This window comes from Lycium barbarum, chromosome 2, assembly GCF_019175385.1.
Source record: "Lycium barbarum isolate Lr01 chromosome 2, ASM1917538v2, whole genome shotgun sequence".
In the NCBI taxonomy this organism is placed as follows: domain Eukaryota; kingdom Viridiplantae; phylum Streptophyta; class Magnoliopsida; order Solanales; family Solanaceae; genus Lycium; species Lycium barbarum.
In genome coordinates this window covers 14680974-14702098 of record NC_083338.1, presented here as the reverse complement: position 1 = coordinate 14702098, position 21125 = coordinate 14680974, and the positions used below count along the sequence as shown (strand labels likewise).

The window sequence follows — 21125 nt, the reverse complement described above, 5'->3', positions numbered from 1 at the left end:
TTGAGAATGACTTATAGCCTCCAATTTGGCTACTTCTTTCCTCAAATTGGATGAATGTAATGTAATGCCCTCGTTTGGATAAATTGTTGTTATAATATGTCCATTGTAAAACCTTCTTTTGGATGAAGCAATGTCTTACTTTTGCATCAAATTATCGTGTATATTGTTTTTTTAGCAAATCAGAACTAGTTAGGAAACCTGCAACGTTATCTAAAAATAGAAGAATCGGCGATCAAAGGGAAAAGGGCCTGATTTACCCCTCTACTTTGGGAAAATGTTCATATTTACCCCCGTTATACTATCAGGGACAGGGGGTTAAAAATATGGACAAATATTTTAACTATTGTAACAGTAGAAATATAAATGGGTTGATAGTATAATGAGAATAAATATGAACCTTTTTCCAAAGTAGAGAGGGTAAATCAGGCCCTTTCCCCTTATATTTCTTATGAGGGACAAAAGTTAAAGACCAAACACCAAAATAGGGCAAAAGTGGCAATGACCCAAATAAAGAAGCGCACACAAGTCCAGAAAGCATCAATTAACGGCAATTCAAGACCAATTTCAGTAGAGAGAAAAAAGGAAGAAACAAACAAGCATCTCCGGCTCTTTGTTCGCCGTTTATTGGGAGAAGCAGCAAAATAAATAAAACATGGTGGCATCATCCTCAGCAATAGTGAACACATACCCACTTTCTAGCTATACTTTTGGCACAAAAGAACCCAAAATGGAAAAAGACACATCTGTTGCTGATCGCCTTGCTCGTATGAAAGTCAAGTACGTTTCTTTTTTCTTGAAATTATTTCTATTCTTTGTACTTAATTCTATAAACCTAGATAAAAACCCTTTGGCGGAGCTAGGTTACCAGAATGGGGTTCTTTCGTTGAAATCAAAATTACTTTTTCTCCCTCCTTCCCAATTAAAGTGTCTTAATTTGTCTGGGCACGGAATTTAAGAAACAGAGGAGGCTTTTGAATCTTGTGGTCTTAAATTAAAGATGTCTTTAAATGTTGTGGTCAGGTAGAATATTGGAATTGGGAAACTTACTAAATATAGATATTCTTAACTTTTTATTTTGTCGTTGATTGTTTTACTAGTCTTTGTACTTGGACCAAGATATTTCTTAAAACCCTAGATTAAACCCTTTTTTGGATTTACTACTGGTGTTGGTCTGCTTGGTTGTAAAATTTGCTGTATTGTTCTGTTGTTTCTTGTACTTCGATTATCTTATTTATCTGTGTAGCTACCGCTCCTTTTTTTTAGACTGCATTATCCTGGCTTATTCGCTTTAGTTATTTTCATTTTCATACTGCTTTGAATTGCTTGTCCTCATCCGATCTTTTTTTTCATGCTTTCTCTTGAGCCGAGGGTTTTTCGGAAACAACCTCTCTACCTCCCAAGGTAGGGGCTAAGTTGCTCGGACTCTCCAAAATGCAGCCGCACCCATGTCGGATTCTCCAAAAATAAATTACTTTTGGAGGATCCAACACGCACAAGTCGATATTTTTGAAGAGTCCGGGTAACATAGGGTAGGGGTAAGGTTCGCGTACACTCTACCCTCCCCAGACCCCACTCTATGGGATTTCATTGGGGTATGTTGTTGTTGTTGTTGTTGTTGTTCTGTTTCATTCGGACCCATCTAATTCTAATACTTCATAATTTGCCTTTAACAAATTAGGTAGGTGTTTAGACAATATTTGAGTTGAAGTTGAAAAATTGTTTTTGTTCAAGTTCATACAAAAAAGCTTTTGGAAGTTTAGGTTGTGTTTGAACATGAAATTCACTTGAAAAAAAATGATTTTGGGTGTGTTTGGTATGAAGCAAAATGTTTCCAGGAAAATAAATGGTTTTCTTACTTATTTATGGTGTTTGATAGGTAGGGAGAAAATATTGTCTCAAAAGCATTTGTATATAATCTATTCAAATACTTGGGGAAGGGGGGGGGGGGAGGGGTAAAGGCGTGGGGGTGGTGGGATGGGGTTATGGAGGGTGGGGGGTCAAACACTTTGAGGGTGGGGACGGGGGCAAGGGTAAAGGTGCGGTGTTGGTGGGGATGGGGGTTAGGGAGGGTGGGGTTGGGGAGGAGATAATTAGTGTGGAATGCTACTCATGCAAATTATTTTCCATACTTCCACCAGGAGGTCACTGGTTCGAGCCGTGGAAACAGCCTCTTGCAGAAATGCAAGGTCAGGCTGCGTACAATAGACCCTTGTGGTCCGGCTCTTCCCCGGACCCAGCGCATAGCGGGAGCTTAGTGCACCGGGCTGCCCCACTTCCACGAGGAAAGTCATTTTCGTTATTTTAAACAATCTAAAAAATATTTTCCAATTCATGACCAACTAAACATGTGAAAATTGGAACATTTTCCAGAAAATATTTTCCTCCATATCAAACACGCCCTTTGTGGATGTTGCAGATTTCTGAATGTGAATACACCCTCTGACCAATCTTTCAGTACTTTACTTGGAATTAGAGAAGTTCAATATCACACTTTAGCATTTGCAGAATACTCATGACCAAACCAGTATTTTCAAATACTGAAATTTAGTATTCATTTCCAAACTGGTACTAAGATTCTCTAATACTCAAGGTTCTCTACCTTTTCTACTAACTAACACCTATGATAAAATATTGTTTGCAGCTACCATAAAGAGGGTATGAGGACAAGTGTTGAAGGAATTCTCTTGGTATGTTTCTCCATCTTTTATCTCAATTTTGTATGCTTCTTCTAGATGCTGTAAATTCACTTCTTTTTTGATAATACTATCACTTTTCCAATCCACTGGGGGATGTATATGCTTGGTTATGCCCTAGATGTCCTAGTTGCTAATTTATTAACTATCACTTATACAGCAGTCAAATTTGGTTTAGGAAGCACCTAGATGCCTGTTTATTTGACCTAAAAAAAAGAAATACTGCCTCCGTCCTAATTTATGTGAAGGTGGGCCCGGAGTTAAGAATGAAAAGAAGACAAAAGAAACTGCTGCTTCTGCTTCTGCTTCTTCTGTTGCACCTCTGCTTCTTCTTTTACACTTCATGTCCAACTCTAGGTATACAGAAGGTCACTTTGCTAGAACTATGACAAACCTTAAACCCTCAACAACTAGTCTTGCTTTTCCTTTTTAGGATTTGCATTGAACATATGGGTTAAAGCGGAAGACAATTATATTTAACCCGAAGGTATTTTTCATGATAATTTGGATGTGCAAAAACATTCCGATTAAACCCATGTGAGCGAGGCTGTTTAAGATGCTTGAGGAACTACAAATACCAAGGGGTCCAACGACATGAGTTCAAGCTAGGAGAATTCAAAAAGAAATAATGGACAAGGGATAGAAGCCCATAACGTAGATTTGGAGAAGGATGTGAAGATGGTCCACATGATACTAATATTTTCAAGTGAAGACCAAGATTGAAAAGCTATTTTTGCATCTTGGGACGTGCTAAAAAGAGAAGGAAGCACCACTTTTTGGGCCTTTGGGCGTATTGAAAAGAGGGAACACCAACATCTACTTATTAGCTTATTTTCAGCTTATTTAGCTAATGGGCCAAAGCCTATCTGAACTTAGTAATTCCCCTAGCTATATATAGTTCATTTTGATCATTGTAAACACTAATTTAATGATCATCTTTGCAGACTCGTGAGAGGTTTTGGGATAGATTCCTATGTTCTTTTGTGAAAAACTATTGATTGTTGCAAGGTGAGTGTTTCCTTTGTAGTAATCAGTCTATCCTTTCTTGATAGCTTGTGTTCTTAATGATAGCATGCAATAAGGATCCTAATGTTCTATTAACCACCTCAGTTTGCGCATAAGTTTGTGGATGACAAGTAGTGGAAAACAACATTTAGTCCCTAGCTTACCCAACAGAATTCTCCACAAGTGGCTAAAAAACCTCACATCTCTATCAGTCATAATGGTTCTAGGTACCCCAAGCAAACATACTACATCCCTCAAGATTAAATTGGCAATATTTGAAGCATCATCGGTTTTGTGGCATGGTATGAAATATGCCATCTTAGAAAATCTATCCACTACCACAAAATGGAATGCATACCTCTCTTTGATTAGGTAGTCCCAAAACAAAGTCCATGCACAAATCAACCCAAGGTGTAGTAGGTACGGCAGAGGAGTCCTCAAAGTTCTAGGTACCCCATGCAAACATACTACATCCCTCAAGATTAAATCGGCAATATTTGAAGCATCATCAGTTTTGTGGCATGGTATGAAATATGCAATCTTAGAAAATCTATCCACTACCACAAAATGGAATCCATACCTCTCTTTGATCTAGGTAGTCCCAAAATCAACACAAGGTGTAGTAGGTACGGTAGAGGAGTCCTCAAAGTTCTTCGATGAACCAACAACTCAAACTTCAAAGCAAGTTTCAAAATTTGGTTCAAGAATGGAGTTTATGTCAAACAAAGGAAGGACAATAAATTGTAACAAACATGAAACAAAGATATACACAATGAAAATAAAGAGAAAAACACGAAACAAATTGCCATGAAATAAAGAAATAAGCACAAAATCACTAGACTACACTAAGTATGAACAATTTTAAATATCTAGTAAGAGAACAATAGGAAGGTACTAGGAAAATAAATATGGATGAATATATTGCAGTTCTTTAGCAAGACTTAAATGTAGTGTATTTTTACTTTCTAGCAGATGTAGAACGTATTTAATGAGCTTTTGAAGTCAAAGGTGTTGCAATGACCTTTGTACTCCTCCCAGTGACTTTTGAGTTTCTTGATGAGCAAAAGTCAATGAAGCTTTAAATCTAATGAGATTTTCAAGATATAACAACTAGATCAGATTTTTCAATAATTCAAAGTCACCAAGTCACAAGATAAAGCATGAACAAACCAAGAACAAGTGAAGAACACTAGAAGTTACTGCTCACATCACTGCTCGCTAGAGCAGTTTTTTGAGTTTTCTCTTTTTTTTTTTTTGAGTTGAATGAAAGGATAGATTTGATTACTACAAAGGAAACACTCACCTTGTAGCAATCAATTGTTCTCAAAAGAACATAGGGATCTGTCCGAAACCTTTCACAAAGAGTCTTCCAAGATGATCATAAAACTAGGGTTTACAATGACCAAAATGAGCTATATATATCTAGGGTAATTACTAAGTTCAGATGGGGTTTCACCCATTAGCTAAATAAGCTGAAATTAGCTAATAAGTGGCTGCTGATGTTCCCTCTTTTCAGCAGGCCCAAAGGCTCAAAATATGGTGCTTCCCCCTCTTTTTAGCACGTGCCAAGGTCCAAACTTCAAAAAGAGCCTTCTAATTTGGTCTTTACTTGAGAATATTAGTGTCACGTGGACCATCTTCAAGTCCTTTTCCAAATCTACTCTGTGGACTTTTTTTCCTTGTCCCACGAGCTTATTTGCCAAGCCTTGTATTTTTTATGAATCCTCCTAGCTTGAGCTCGTGTCGCTGGGCTACTTGGTATTTGTAGTTCCTCCGAAGCATCTTGGTCAGTTTGCTCACATCAGACCATCAATCCATCATGAAATTAAAGTTTAGAGTTCCTTGTTTAAAAAATGAGGTCAAACAAGTAAATACAATCTTTGAGGAAAATGAAGTACAATGGAACAATCCATTATGATGGACAACAGGAAGTGGAAAAATAATCAACAATATGCCGGTGAATTCTCCGAGAGAAATTTTCCTTGATTTTTTTTTTGCTAGCAACTCTTCTAGAGATATCATCAAGATGGTTTCCTCGTTTAAGAGGACTATAGGAGAACTTGAGCAAATAAAATTGTTCAAGCTGTTATAGCATCTTATGAAATATACAGGCCAGGTGAGTCCGTCCAATAGCCAAATCGATTACGAGTCATTTCCTAGCCCGATTTTCTGAGGAGACAAAGTTGTCCAATCTACTGAACTGACAAAACCCTCTGTCTGGGGGCCTTCATCAACATGTTACGAAGCCCCAGTCTTTTGTTCCAAATCATTATCTTGGATTTTTAGGCTCGATCTATTGCGTTTTTTTTTCCTCCAGAAATGTTTTCTAGCTTGATTGCGAAGCATGGTTTGGAAAGGCCAGCTGAAAGACGACAAGTAAAAGAAGTTGTCGAAGGCGATGCGAAGATACTCCATTCAGCCTCTCTGGCAGCATTAGATACCATATTCATTTAGTGACAACCTTGGGATAAGGAAGTCCTTTATTTTCATTTAAGTGTACATACGATGCTAGTGAGAATGTTAAAGCGGGTGTGATAATGTAGGCAGTATACCCCTTATATTTATTGGACTTCATGTGACATTAATTGATGTTTGGTGACATTTTTAAGGAATGGGCTTTATTCAAGTTTTAGCTTGCACAACCTAGTTGCATGTAAACATTAGTCAAGGACCATTATTGTTGAATATGTGATGAGGAGGTATACTAATCAGAGAATTTTTTTGAAGCCTGCCAAGACAAGGTTGCAACTGCTTTTTTGAATTTGGAAAAGATTTTTTAGCAAAAGAACAACTTAAGAAAGTTATTCCTATCTCAAGAATACAACACCAGTAGATTTGCAAAGGAAGTAAGGAGAAAAGAAATTGAAAGATTGTTTTGGTGCCTTCATTTTGGAATAATGTTGTTCATGCATCGTGTGTCCTTTGATTAAAGTGTTTGCTTTTTGTGGATACATGTTACATTTATGAACTGCTGGTAGTGCTAAGGAAGCTATTCAATTAGTATTTAATAACAAGGACAAATATGATAGAGTTTTTTTAATCATTGAGGTGGTAAGAGCAACTCCGTTGACTATTGCATGTGTCTGGTCATATTTTGAACCCACAGTTCTTTGTATGATGGCTCATAGCAAGAAGACGCAAGCAGAGAAATGAAGGAAGGATTTGTTTTAATCGATTGCTAAGTTGATCCTTGATTTTAATAAGCAAGATATACTATGCGGTGAGTTTATTAGGAAATATAAGTATGTTGATGGACCTCTTGAATTTTCTATGGCTATTAGACAAAAGGAAAATGAAGTCACCAGGTGAAAAGAAAAAGGAACAAATGGATACTCTGAAAGGTTCAGCGACATGCTTACCTCTTCATCATTCATTCCATTCTCTTGGAACAACGAGCCTATATATCTAAATTGTTTGCATTTTGGCACCGCAATCCCATCTATTCTTGACCTCAATTTCGCTCTTCTCATGTTGACTAAACTTGCAGTGCATGTATTCACTCTTACTTCTACTTATCCTAAAATAATTAGGAGTCGTTTGGTGTAAAAACAAGTCATGCAGTGATTGTAATACATGGATTAATAATGTAGAGACTAGTAATGTAAGGATTGTAATGCAGAGATATCTTTTATCAGGCGTTTGGTTCATGGCATAAAAAATGAGATATACGGTGTATGATCTAAATCACGTGTTTGGTTTTAAGTTGGATAAATTTTTGTTTCCAATTATAATCTTGATCCTTGAAAGTTGAAATAATACGATGATTCATGTATAAGTTATACAATGATTTTTATACCAAGAAAGAAAATAGTAACTTGCTGAAATCATTACTCTTAATTCTCAAACAAAGGAATAAACATTGTTCAATTGTATACCATAACTACTTTATCCTACACTGCAAATCCAAACGGCTCCTTACTATCTAAAGTGCTTCTCCACAGTTCAAGCGCTTTGGTTGACACCTTCCTGGTTTACAGTATTGTCAGCAAATACCATACACTACGAGACCTCATCTAGTATTGTGTTGGTTAGCTCATCTATTTTAAAATCACCTAAGCTGTCGTTCCTGATTTTTCTCCCTCTTTGATAGTATGACTTGCTAAATTCTGCAAAATGGTTGATTTGGACTCGTTAGTTCTGCAAGCTATCTTTTAGTTTAGAAGATTTATTTGAAATTTCTCAGGAAGGAGGAAACATTTCCATCCGATGTTAATTAATACGGAGAAAACATATGATAGCATATTTGGTTATGCTAAATTTTAAAGTCAAGGTTAATTTTCAGCGGGCCACAAGTCTGGCATGAAGATTTCTTGCAACTTGATGATAAGAATATGCACTAGGTGAATGTCATATTAATGTGGATATTGAGATAGATGTGCGGTTATACAAAACTGGTCTAGGGTAGAAATGTTCAGTCAAATAGAGGATGCAGGTGACACATATAGAGGATTAATGAAAGAACATCGCCTGAAATAATTTCAACATGTCCTAAGTATGCATCAGCCTGTAGATGCAATACTATGATGATTGAAATTTGTAACGTAGACAACAGAAATTGCTGCAGAAAATCTCTTGACATTAAGGTGGATTAGTTAAAAGTACAAAGGAAGTAAAGGATCTATAATCACTCATTTAGTTGGATTAAAGCTTAGTTGTTATTACATTCACAGTAGGTTCAGCGTTTTCTTGATATTCTTAGTCTAGTTATAGATTTGCATGTCAGTGCAGGGATGAATGTGAGTTTAATATTTTTTAGCTTTGAAAACCTCCTTAATAGAGAAGATTGAATATACGGATTTATATAATGGACCCTAATAGGATTGAGGGATTGTCTCCCATACTTCTTGAGTATTTTGGTACAGTTGGTAGAACTGGTGAACTATGTGAGTTGTAAGGCATGTGGAGAACAGAGGGCTTGAATACACCTTTTCATTGATCAAGCCTTTTCTTCACTTTGGTAGTGACTCGCCTTTTGAGTAGTTATTTCCTTGTTGAGACTGCCGATGATTTATGCTATTTCCATGTTAGAGGTACTATTAGGAGGTCTCAAGATTTTTTAAAAGAAGGGGAAGAAAAAGATTGGTGTACCCCAGCCTAAGTTTCAGTTTTTGGGTTGTCTTATACTCTTGTAAGGGAAAATAATGAGTATATGCTCATCAAATTAAGAATTGAAGAAACTAGCTCGTACTATTGAAAATTTGAAATTCTGCAGTTTGTACGTTTCATATAGATGGCAAAGTGTATAGAAGATATATGAAATTGCTACTTTTGGCACATAAATCAAGCTGGTTGGAGAAGTTTGTTTTATCAAGTGACACTATGATTATCAAATATTCAGATATCACTAATAGTGTGTGAATTTCACAGGTACAAGAACATAATCATCCTCATATTCTTCTTCTGCAAATTGGGAACACATTCTGCAAACTTCCAGGTGGACGCCTAAAGCCAGGAGAAAATGGTATGTTCTTGTTTTTATTTGTATTGGACACTTCGATTCTTATCATACTATCAAAAATTAAATTTTATTGTACTTTCTCTTTGCATTTCTGGTAAGTCGTGAGTTTCTTGCTAAGTTTCTTTGTTTTTCTTCTTGCTCTTTGGTTATTTACAGAAGTCGAGGGTTTGAAAAGGAAACTCTCCAGCAAACTTGCAGCTAATTCTCCTGCCCTTCAACCAGATTGGCAGGTAATCTTTGTGCCTGTTACACTGTTTAGTAGTTTTTTTCTCTTTGTATTGGAGAAAGGTATAAGGGTATGGAGGTATTCAACAAACATTATGTTGTATGGAAGTAGTGAAAAAAGAAATGAAAATAGGATAGTATTGGACATCTTCTTATGGCATTAAAGTGAAAGTTCACTGCATGGTTAATTTTGAAGTACATTCTGTATGGCTGAGTACATTGATCGACCCTTCAACTTTGCCGAAAATTTTTATTTAGAGAAATTAACTAAATCTGACATATTGAACACTTGATGTATGTTGAAGATGTGCCCATTGAACCATTGTGCAGACATGGCACAATGTGTGTTTCTTGCATAATTTGAGAGTTTGTGATAGCCCAAAGAGATGGGCAGCAAACTACAATTCAACTTTCAACCAGCAAACTACAATCTAAAGCCACTAGGCTCACAATACCTGTCACTTGGCCAATCTGGCTCATATAACTGTCATCACTCCGTCCGGAATCATTTCCCCTCGTACTTTACGCACGTACCTCAAATGCTCATGAGATACAATAAACATCATGAATATTGAATAGGGCATGCACAGCAATAAGAAATCAAGTTATGCAGTAAAGACTCAATCTTTAGCTCTTTCCACTTTTAAACGAGTATTTAGGAGTGATGTAACACATAATCACAACGAGACAGGTAACAAGCATAGAAGAAATAAATAAGGGACCTCATATCCCAATCACAGACACAAATCAATCTATCCTATCCGCTAATGCCCAAAGTGTGGCATTCAGGCCGGACTATACAATTGAAATTACACAAACCAGTAAACAAATTTTATATATTCAAATGAAGAAACAAACCGTAATATTCAGATGTGTATTTAGATTCAAACATCTAAATCATAATGCACATCTTAATATTCAGATGTATTTAAGTTCAGATGTCTTAATCTTAATAAAAATAAATAGTCCTAAATGTAAACTTTTGGCAAGTTTAAGGAATCATCTATGTATTTTGCCTTTTAGTATCATTTGTGTTGACCCACTTTTGCACACACTTGACAATTTTAGTTGGGAATAGTTTGGTATTTATGAGCCCATCTCACATGTGGTTAGGCTCAGTTTTCTAGTTTTATTTGTACTTGTCAGAACGAGTAATTTAACAGACCCTGCCCAGTTTTTGAACTTCAGAGATCTAGGATTATCCTAAGCTTTAATTATCCTGTTAGCTGATTGCGATTGAGTTTCTACTGAAGTAACTCCTTGCCAGCGGTTGGTCGCTTCTTAGAATGTTTCCTTCTTCAAACTATTAATCTACAATAAGTGTTTGGATTCTCCTACTTTTCTCTCTTGCTCTCGCTCTCGCTCTCTCAGTCTCACTCTCTGTAAGTATCAGTTTATGCATCTTCCTATGTTTGTAGGAGTAGTTTCTTAGAAGATTCCATTCATAGCTATTGATTTTCATTGAAGTGTTTGGTTTCTCTTCACTCTCTGTGTCTCTCTCTTCAGAAATATTAGTCAATACATCTTTGTATGATGTGGCATTTGGAAATGCAGATAGGTGAGTGTGTGGCCACCTGGTGGAGGCCGAACTTTGAAACCATAATGTATCCGTACTGTCCTCCACACATAACAAAAGCTAAGGTATAGTATTCCGACTGACTGATCTATCCCTTGTTTCATAATTGCCTGATTCATTTGACTCTTTGAATGTCGTGCAGGAGTGTAAGAAGCTCTACCTTGTTCACCTATCTGAAAGAGAGTACTTTGCAGTCCCCAAAAATCTAAAACTTCTTGCGGTGCCATTGTTTGAACTTTACGACAATGTTCAGGTACAGACTGATTTATAGTATAACCTTTCAGGTGCCAGGCGAGCACTATTCATGCATATGACCATCTTCGTAATTCTTTGTCTCATCGTACTGACGCTCTCCTAACTCATGGCAGAGATATGGACCTGTAATATCTACAATTCCTCAACAGCTTTCAAGATTCCAGTTCAACATGATCCATCAATAGATTAGTAGATGGAGATTCAAGTGCTTCTCCGGGATAAAATGGGCATTAAATCGATTTGGTTGGTTTTCCATATTTTGAGGATGATTGAGGCCTACTTCATGACTTGATTCACTTTTCTGTGATAGGCAGAAAGATGACACGCATCTGATTGTATTTGTGTTGCATTGACTTCCTTTGGATGGCTATGAAGATGGCTACTATATGAAAGCCTGTTAACTTAATATTGACATATTTGCCTGTACTTGTTGAATATTGACATAGGGCTTGCTAGGTTTCTTTCATTGCGAGAGGCTCTTAAAAGTAGCCATTTTAAGTGATCTTTCTTAGGTGATTCACTGATGAAAGTGGCGCTGTTCTTGTCTTATTGTCTTGATAGGAGATTGTGCACTTCATGTGGGGAAGAAAAAGAAATGTAGTATTCCAGTCTCTTCTGGTCGCCTGTGCGAGACAATTTTGTTCCTGGACTGTGATTTTCAATTATTTTATTATGGAATACCGGAATTTGCAGCTTTGTGTCGCTTTAGGTTAATCTACGCAAAAATGGTTGCTTTCTGTACTTGGTTGAAGTGATCACATAAAAGTGAAGCAAGAAATTCATCTAGATAGTGTTATGTGGATAACTTTCTTTGAAACAATTTACAATTACAGAAATCAAGTAGTTAGGATCATTACGAGATCCAAATTAATTGGTTCAAAGCAGAATATAAATGTTTCCTTTCTCCAATTATTCCTCATTGATTGACAAAAAAACTTAAAACTATTACTTTACTTATTTGCGTTATGGTTATCTGATTTTTTGTGTACCAGGTGAATTTGTTGCCCCATAAAATTTCATGGCCACTCCCTCTTAAATTTAAGGGTAGGGTGATCAAAGTAAGTGATGTCATGTAGCCCTCATAACAACAACAACATACCCGGTGTAATTTCACAAGTGGAATCCGAGAGGCTGTGTATGAAGACATTACCTGGGAGGTACATGTAGCCTCGTAAAAGATGCAAATATGATTCCACGCACATGTGTTTTTTTCTTTGGGCTGTCTTTCCCACAAAAAAAAAGGAGGCCTTGCCAAATTTCATCGTTAAATTGATCGTAGCTAGCCTAATTTTTTAACTTATTGGTATTCGGAATTCGCTTGTCGGATTAATTTAGATTTAAATTGGAAAACACACCCCACCTAAAATTTCTTGATTAACAGGCTCGAGTCAGAGACTTTTCATTTTTATATTTAAATAATTGATGATTAGATAACATGATTATGATATGAGAAGCTCTTTTAGACTTATTGTAATATCTGTATAATTTCTAAATATTTAAGTTTAACATAAAAAAGATTGAGTTTGTTTAAATCTGATTTATAGTGTTAAATAAGACGGAGGAGGGAGTATACCACATTTTATAGCGATCAAACAATTGGTTTCTACTATATTGCACAAGAATATTTTTAGGGTGCGGTTCATGCATGCATTGATGCAATCGAAGAACTTGTTGGTTACAATATTTACTAAGTGCAACATTTTTAGTGGCAACCTCACTAACTTTCCAAGAGAAGTGGTTATTTCTAGTGGCAACCTCACTTGTGAGGCAACCCCTCATGAGGCTTATGAAGAAGGAGTAGATGAGTATGACGAAGAGTCCTATGGTGGATACGAGCATGAAGAGTCTCATCCTACACGCCATGGACATGGGGGCGAATTGAGGTATGCTCCTTCCTCACATTTTCAATATGAACCAATTGGTGGGAACTTGCAAGAATGGGAAGAATGTGGTGATTATTAGCCTAATGGCGATGCGTTTTGTGGTGATTATGCTTATGAAGACCATGGAGTTGAATCTAGTCCTTATGAGGGATCTTCTAGTAGCTACCCACGTACATCGCCTTGTAATACTTCCTATTCCAAGCGAAGTGGTATAAGTGTGTGGCTTGGCCCAAGTAGGAGTCCGCCTAGAAGGAGAAGAGGTTATACTTTTCCTACTCCAGGAAACACAATGACTTATGAACCTCACCCTAATCCGGAGACACCAAAGTCCCAATATGGTTATAGTGTGGAGGGTAGGAGAAGAGAAGTGTTGAGGGGAGATGGCTATCCTGTTGGTCATGGAAATTATTATGGTCGCTCAAATCTGACATCTTATCCTACTCCAAGGAATACCATGAATCATTACTCTTATCCTAATCCGAGGTTACCATGTTCTCAAGGTGGTTATGTTATGGAAGGTAGGAGAGGAGTGACGATAGGTGAAGGAAGTAGGAGGAATGATCCCAAAGAAGAAACAAGCACAAGTGGTGGGTTCAAGGAGATAAAAGAAGACTTCAAGTACATAAGTGGTGGGTTCAAGGAGATAAAAGAAGACTTCGAGTACATAAGCGAAATACTCCTCCGAATGCTCAAAGAGGAACAATTGAAAGGAAAGAAATCCAATCCTTGTGAAGCAAAAACGGGGGATGAAGTGGAGAATTCTCCTAACCCTTCTAAACGAATACTTGGCACTTGTTCTAACTCCCAAGAAATTGAGAGTGAAAAGATTGAGAGGAGTAAGGGAGTGAAAAGTGACAACTCTAGAGAGGAAAAAGGAGAGGAAGTGAGGAGTGATGTAAGAGAGTTGTCACAACCTCTTTCTAACCCTTGTAACTTTTCTTTCTTTTCTAGTAGTCTTGTTGATAGTGCAGGTATTATCGGAAGCAAGCCAAATGATGAACCTCAACCTTTGAAGGATTTTGAGGTAGTTGAGAGCTTCCCGAAGGGGCAAGTGAGCTCAAAAGATGAAATCCGAGGCAAAGAAGATGAATGCGAACTTCAAGGTAAAATAGCTAATCTTAACTCTCTAAATGATGTGAATGAACATATTGTTGAAGTGAGCATAAATGATAGCTTTTCCCTAAATGAGCTTAATGAATCTTTGCCTTGTGATGTGCCTAGTGCTACAATGACAATTGACAATGTAGTTGTTATGGGTGATCCAACACTAGTTGATCCTATTGATGACTATCTTGACTCTTCCTTTGAGTGAAAGTTGTGTCCACCTAGTGTTGATCCTCTTGATATGCGTGTTAGTACATTGTCATGTGAGATATTAGGACACCCACTAGTTGATCCTAGCGATGACCGGATTAATTCTTCTAGCAAGATCGATTTGCGTCCAACTAGTGTGGTTACTTGTGTTGATCAATTTGTTTGCTATGAAAATCTACTATTTGAGGAGCCTTGTGATGTGCTTAATGACCCTCAATTTATTGATGATGTCGCTATAATTGATCATTTACCTAGTCGTGTGCATGAAAGTGTTGTGGGAAGTGACCTTTGTCTTTATGTGAGTGGAATTGCATGCTCTGAATCTTCGTTGTTCATAGATTCTTCTCTCTTAAAAGATGATGTCCTATTCGATGATAACATGACTAGTGAGGGTGATATGCATAGTGGTTGGCATTGCAATGATGAGCATGTAGCCACCTTTGAAGGCTATAATGTGTTTTGTAATCCACTATGGGATGATGACACTCTTCCCTACGATGGAGATCTTCTTTGAGGAATTGTGATCAACTTATGGGGAGGGAAAGTGTTGCAAAGGAAGGAGATTCTTGTCTAGAAATTGCTAATTCTTCCTTTCATGTTCAACTTCCTAATAGCCTATTGGATGATTTTGTTCTTGAACCTAATAGTGAGGCTACATTGGAGGATGACATAGATGAGGAAGTTATCTTAAATGATACCTTTCTTTATTACTTGTTTGCATATGATGACACTCTTATTTGTGTTGGAGGAGCATTTTATGTTGGAGAAGGTACTTGTGGGGTAGTTAGTGGTGTTATTGACCCTAATAGGTGGCTATACATCCCATTTGATCCGGGTGTTACCTTGTTTGATTTAGGGACACCTTGTTTGGAAAATGAGTTTCCATGGTGCTTCATGTCAAATAGAACCAATGTAGTATTACATACTTCGTATTTTGCATCCATTGGTTTTATTACTTCATCCTTATGTCATGAACCTTGGAGGGATCAACTTCTTGATACCTCATGTGTGCCAATGTTATTCATGATTATTATTGATGTGTGGTTGTACCACAAATTTGTCCATCCTTGGCATGAATGAGTGGTTATTACTTTGTGTGCTAACCCTCAATCCTTGAGATGTATGTTTTCGTATGTCTTCCCTTGGGTTTTGCTAGGTTCGGATTCGAGGACGAATCCTTTTGAAGAAGGGAGGATGATATGATCCTACTTAGCATACTTCATTTCAAGACGTACATTCAAGGACGAGATATAGGACTTCAAGCCCTACAAGCTACATGGAGGATGAGGAAGTCGTTTGAGGCCTTTGGAGGCTCCTACAAGCCACACAAAATGGCTTACAATGTATGAAAGGTAGCTTGGGCAAGAAAGAAAGCCAACACTCAAAAGTGGCTAGATGTGCAAAGGGGTAGAAATGCAAAAAGTGGCCAAACATGCAAAGAAGGGACATACATGCAAATGGTCGCAATTGCAAGCTTTGAGGATTGGATGATGGCTATTTGTTGTCACGACCCGACTAGGGGCCATGACGGGTACCCAGGGCTAACCACCGAGCACCGCTCGTACCATTACTCATAAAATTCAATAACCGCACATTTATTAATATTCTACTCAAATCATAGGAAAATCATTTTTCATTTCGAAACATAATTACCTTTACATACATAAGCCCTTCGACTATCAAAATAATATACATACAATAGTAACGTCGTGAGACCATGCTACCAACATATACATATCTACGAGCCTCTACTAGAGTACTAGAAATATGGATGGGACAGGACCCCGTCGTGCCCAAAACATATATGTACTCAAAACAGTAAATCAATAGCACCTCCGAAATAATGGAGTGCTCTCAAAAGTCTGCTTATCGGCTTCTATAAATCTGGGTCGCTTCCCTGTCTACCTGTGGACATGAACACAACGTCCAAAGAAAACGGACGTCAGTACGAATATTGTCCTGAGTATGTAAAGCATGAATGAAAAGAACATAATAGAGAAATCATAAGACACAAGATGAAGATATAACCTGCGTAACTTTTAAGGGAGGATACCTTTTAGGCCTATATCATATATAATCACAGTACATGTATCATCATAGCGCATACATCATCGTATCGTACATACATTTTAGTACCGTATATGCTCATACACATTAAACATTATCCGTATTTGTCCACGTAGTGGCTCGACAATATCACATACATATCTTCCGGGCTTTTCATACATATATCATATATACAATCATAGTGCATGTATCATTATAGCGCATTCATCATCGTGTCATATAAATCATCATCGTTAACCCGCGTCCGGGTAACCATCATATGCCGCCCACTAGTGGCGATCATGTTCAGCCTTCTAGGCGCGGTGGAATTGTAAGCAGCCCGCCTTAGCGGTGACATGTCCGGCCATTTAGGCACGGTGGAATAACAAGCAGCCCGCTGTAGCGGTGACATGCCCGACCATTTAGGCACGGTGGAATCACAAGCAGCCCGCCTTTGCGGCGACATGTCCGGCCATTTAGGTACGGTGGAATCGCATCGTCATATAGTCAACATATACTCATCATTTTTACACATCTCACAGGCATATCATAATCTTATCATAACTTAACATCATTATACATTTATCACCGTCATCATATCTCACCTTGAAGGAATTAACATTTTAAGGTGAGTGTACACCATGAACAACATCAAGGGATTGTAAGTAGGATCTTTAACCTCATAGACATCATATCTTGCTTTAGAATCTCTAGGCTTAAACTTACCATCATTATTTTCGTATTCATGACATATTTCTCATCTTTATCTCATAAAAAGCTCTTTATCATATTGTCTCATAGTTCCCGGAATGTAAGAAAGTCATGGAGAGGTAGGGAAATAATATCATAGGAATCATATAAGGATCATGAGCTTCGTAGGAATATCGTATCATGAGCTTTAGGATTTCTAGACTTAGATTCATCATCGATATTGTCATGCTCGTAACGTATCTCTTTTCTTTATCTCGTATGAAGCTCTTTATACTCGTAGATTCATAATTCCCTATATGTAGGAAAATTGTGAAAAGATAGGAGGATTCATACCACAAGAATCATGCCTTAGAAAGAAGGGACTAGCCTTGCATACCTCTTTCGTTTAACAATTCCATCGCTTGATTGTTCTCCTTCGACGCTCACTTTTCTACCTTCAAGAGAATTCGCACTAGCATTAGCTAATCGATTATATCAATGTGCTTACTAAAGATAGAGAAAATTGGGCAGCGTTTCATTTATTTATTCAACTTTTCTCACAGTACATATCAACTCCCAAACGTCAATAACAATATCCATAATATCATACTCAGTAATCTTCATCAACCATACATTATTCAATTTTCCTACTTCCATTTCAAGGGCATCCATAACCATGGTCATAATACAACATTACCTTCATCCTCATATAGTGTTTCTCCAATATTCTTAATATCATTTATAACATATCTACACTCGTAATATACAAAGAATCATGGTTCATATTAAGCTACTGTTAAAAAATGTCATCATTCTCATATTTGTAACCCATTTTCTATTTCCTTCTATAATCCAAGTCTTTCAACCCCTCAATACTCTAAATAACATGAATTGGTCCTAAAACTTACCTTTGATGGTGTAGGAATGGGTTTTGGATAGCAATACTCCACTTGAAGAAAAACCCTAGCTTCAATCCAAGAGATTTCTTGACTTCAAGCAACCCTCAATAGATTTCTTACACTTGATTCCCTTGGATTTATAATATTGATCATTGATTTCCCTAGAATTCTTGTGGATGAAGGGTGTAGAATGTTCTAGAGACTTGGAGAGAAGTGGAGAAGTGAGAAAAATGAAAATAATAATGTGGGGTCTTGTATTTATAGTTGTAAAAAAGTCTGACCCGTCGTGCATTCTATGGACACTTATACGGTCCGTATAAGTGACCGTGAAATCGTCCCAACAACACATCGTTTCTGTACCCATTATACGGCACATTATACGGGCCGTATAATTTTATACGATCCGTATAAGTGATCGTAAAATCACCTCTTCAACATCTTGCCTCTGTGACTATTATACGACACATTATACGGGTTGTATAACTTTATACGGTCCGTATAAGTGGACCGTATAATCTCACAAAGGAGGGACTTCACTGTGACAATCCTGCGGATCATTATACGGACCGTATAATCGACCGTATAACTCATCTTTTCACTGATCTTGTTCTTGTCACTTGGTGTGATCTCCAGTCCTTATGGAACCTTCTTGACACTTGTTTATCACCTCATTAACAATCTAAGGGATGTTATAATTCTTCTCCAAGACGCTATTTAATAATTATTAACTTGCTGCTCGTAAATCCTTTCCGATACACATCGCATGCCTTGCCCTCTCTTGGCAAACTTTCTCCTCTTACTACGAATGTCTTTGAAATCTTAATTAGGGTCATCCAATGTCATTCCTCACTTATTGAAATACCGTATATTCCGTGCTCTTCGTTAGTCTATTCACTGTGCATGAACAGAAAATTTTCCGAGGTGTAACATTTGTGCAAGGGAGAGACATTTCAGATTCCAAGCCAACATCCAACTAGCCAAATAAGGCCCTTGCCTCAATAAGGGAAAATATGTAGTAGCTAGCTTTCTTCTATTTTCTAGGATATAAGTATTAGACTTAGATTTTGATGATGAATATTTGAGAGATACTCATATTTTGAGTGATAGATTGTTAGGTAGATTTTAGGGCTATTTTAGTCAATATGATGGTGGAATCCATTGTTGATTTGTGAACCTTTTATGTCCATTGATATTCATGAAGAGATTGCCATTTGTGGATTTAAATTGAATCTCTTGCCTTGAGTGTCAAATAGTAGTGGTTCTTTTAGGATCAGATTCAATTGGAGGGATCTAAATTTAATATACTTAGGTTTGTCCATAAATTCACCCTAATTGGGTCTTACTTTTATCCTCTATTCCTCATCCCCTTTTCTTCGTATCTTTAAATTCCGTGTTTTGGATTGAATTGGTTCTTCCCCAATTCGATTCGTATCAGCCATCTACCTACATGTCTATTATCTCTGAATGCAGGTACTTAATGGGAAGGCTGGGTCATTCGGAGCTAAGGCATAGCTTCAGGGAGCAAAACAAGGTGGCGGGCTTGCTAGCCAAAGAAGGAGGGAAGCAACTTTTGTTCGACGAAGTGAAGTTATTGGAAACTCCTCCAATTTTTGTTAGAAATGTATATTTTGATGACCAATGTGGTACTCTTTTAAACCGGGTTGTAAATTTTGGTACCACCCAGGGGGTTGATGATTTTGGACAACTAAATGGCTCTGGGGCCCGTTAACTCTATTGTAATTAAGATGTAGATATATGTTGCTATGAATATATGTTAGTAGTATCTGTTTAACCAAAAAAAAAAAAGTTGAAGAGAAAAAGAGAAATATTTCTGAATGGTACATAATTTTCCGATAAGAAGAAGGCATCTTTTTGTGTGTGTGTGTGTGTGTGTGTGTTTTTTTTTTTTTTTTTTTTTTTGCTTAAGAAGATTTAATCTCATATATTAATTACTGTTATAAGACGTGCCCTTCTCCTCATAATATGATTTTGAGGGGCCATTAATGTAATAGTTATACACAAATGAAGGCGGAGAAGTAAAGCGTGACAGAATGGCAGTGGCAGAGCCAGGAATTTCGTGAAGAGTGTTCAAGCTTTGTATAAGTAGAATTTTTTTTGATGATTGGGTACACCGAAAATTTTAAAATCAAACTATGCAATATTCGTAATTTTTTTTTATAAATGGGTGCACCAAATTTTTTAAAATTAAACTATGCAATATTCGTAAATTTTTTTAATAAATGGGGGCACCGAGAATCTAAAATCAAGCTATGCAGTTTTTAGCTTTAATCAACATTCTAAAGGACTAAAACCTTGTTCGTATTTAATTTAATTTAATATGTTGGACAGGTAGCCCTCCAAAGATCATAGAGTAGTGACTTGCATTTAGTAATAATGTGTGAGTATTAATGGTTAACACTGTTACAATCTAATTTGGTACTAATAAAGGATTTTGCGAAATCAGAATTTTTCATTAAGAAAATTTAAAATATAAATATTGAACACACAAAAAAGTTAAAAAAAATTAAACATTTATTACACATACAAAAAAAATAATTTTAACCTAACAATATAATATTCCGATAAAGAAGATTCTGATGACGCTTACACCCTTAGGTCCACCCATGATAGGAGACCGGGCATTTATCATAGTACAACGTTAATCACGTACCACTTTTTTGATTTCAGGGAATCTCCATTATTGCCATTTTCCTGACTAACCAAAGCCAACATCATCATTTTTCAATCGGAGAATATCCTATGTATCAAAACTTCAAATTTCCGTAGTACTTGCAAAGAAAATTAAGTTCTAAACTTCAAAATACTAGAAAAAATATAAATATAAAAACAATAAAAAGGGGAGTATTATTGCAAAGAGAATATTTGGACGGGACCGACTTCCTTAGAATCTAGATCTTTTCCCTTATTAGTATTTGTTTTGAACTTCAAAATTTATATACGTGCATATAAAATTAAAGAATTTTTATACTACTATAAGTGCTCTTTCACAAAAGTCTAAACTGCTCTTTCACAAAAGTCTAAACTAACTCAACTAGCTTCTCCTCCCTCATTTGAAAAGTC

At 36.9% G+C, this 21125-nt stretch overlaps 1 protein-coding gene across 2 annotated transcripts; it reads left to right on the top strand.

The window, feature by feature from the left end:
• Window positions 1-492: 492 nt before the first annotated feature.
• On the top strand, window positions 493-11908 carry LOC132626240 (pre-mRNA cleavage factor Im 25 kDa subunit 2-like). Of its 2 annotated transcripts, none has more exons than XM_060341044.1 (7): window positions 493-777; window positions 2642-2687; window positions 9066-9159; window positions 9313-9386; window positions 10936-11022; window positions 11100-11210; window positions 11326-11908. In XM_060341044.1, the coding sequence occupies exons 1-7, from the start codon at window positions 653-655 to the stop codon at window positions 11395-11397; spliced, it is 609 nt and encodes a 202-aa protein (XP_060197027.1). In that variant the 5' UTR covers window positions 493-652; the 3' UTR covers window positions 11398-11908. The 2 variants fall into 2 exon arrangements, with proteins under 2 accessions (XP_060197027.1, XP_060197028.1); XM_060341045.1 differs by lacking the exon at window positions 493-777 and adding an exon at window positions 872-1020.
• The last annotated feature ends 9217 nt before the right edge of the window (window positions 11909-21125 follow it).

Bases quoted from the DNA above. Each gene is read 5' to 3' on its own strand.
- LOC132626240 (XM_060341044.1), top strand. From the start codon at position 653: ATGGTGGCATCATCCTCAGCAATAGTGAACACATACCCACTTTCTAGC. The intron at 778-2,641 runs GTACGTTTCTTT...TATTGTTTGCAG, and splicing joins CTTGCTCGTATGAAAGTCAA to CTACCATAAAGAGGGTATGA. The intron at 11,023-11,099 runs GTATAGTATTCC...AATGTCGTGCAG, and splicing joins CACACATAACAAAAGCTAAG to GAGTGTAAGAAGCTCTACCT.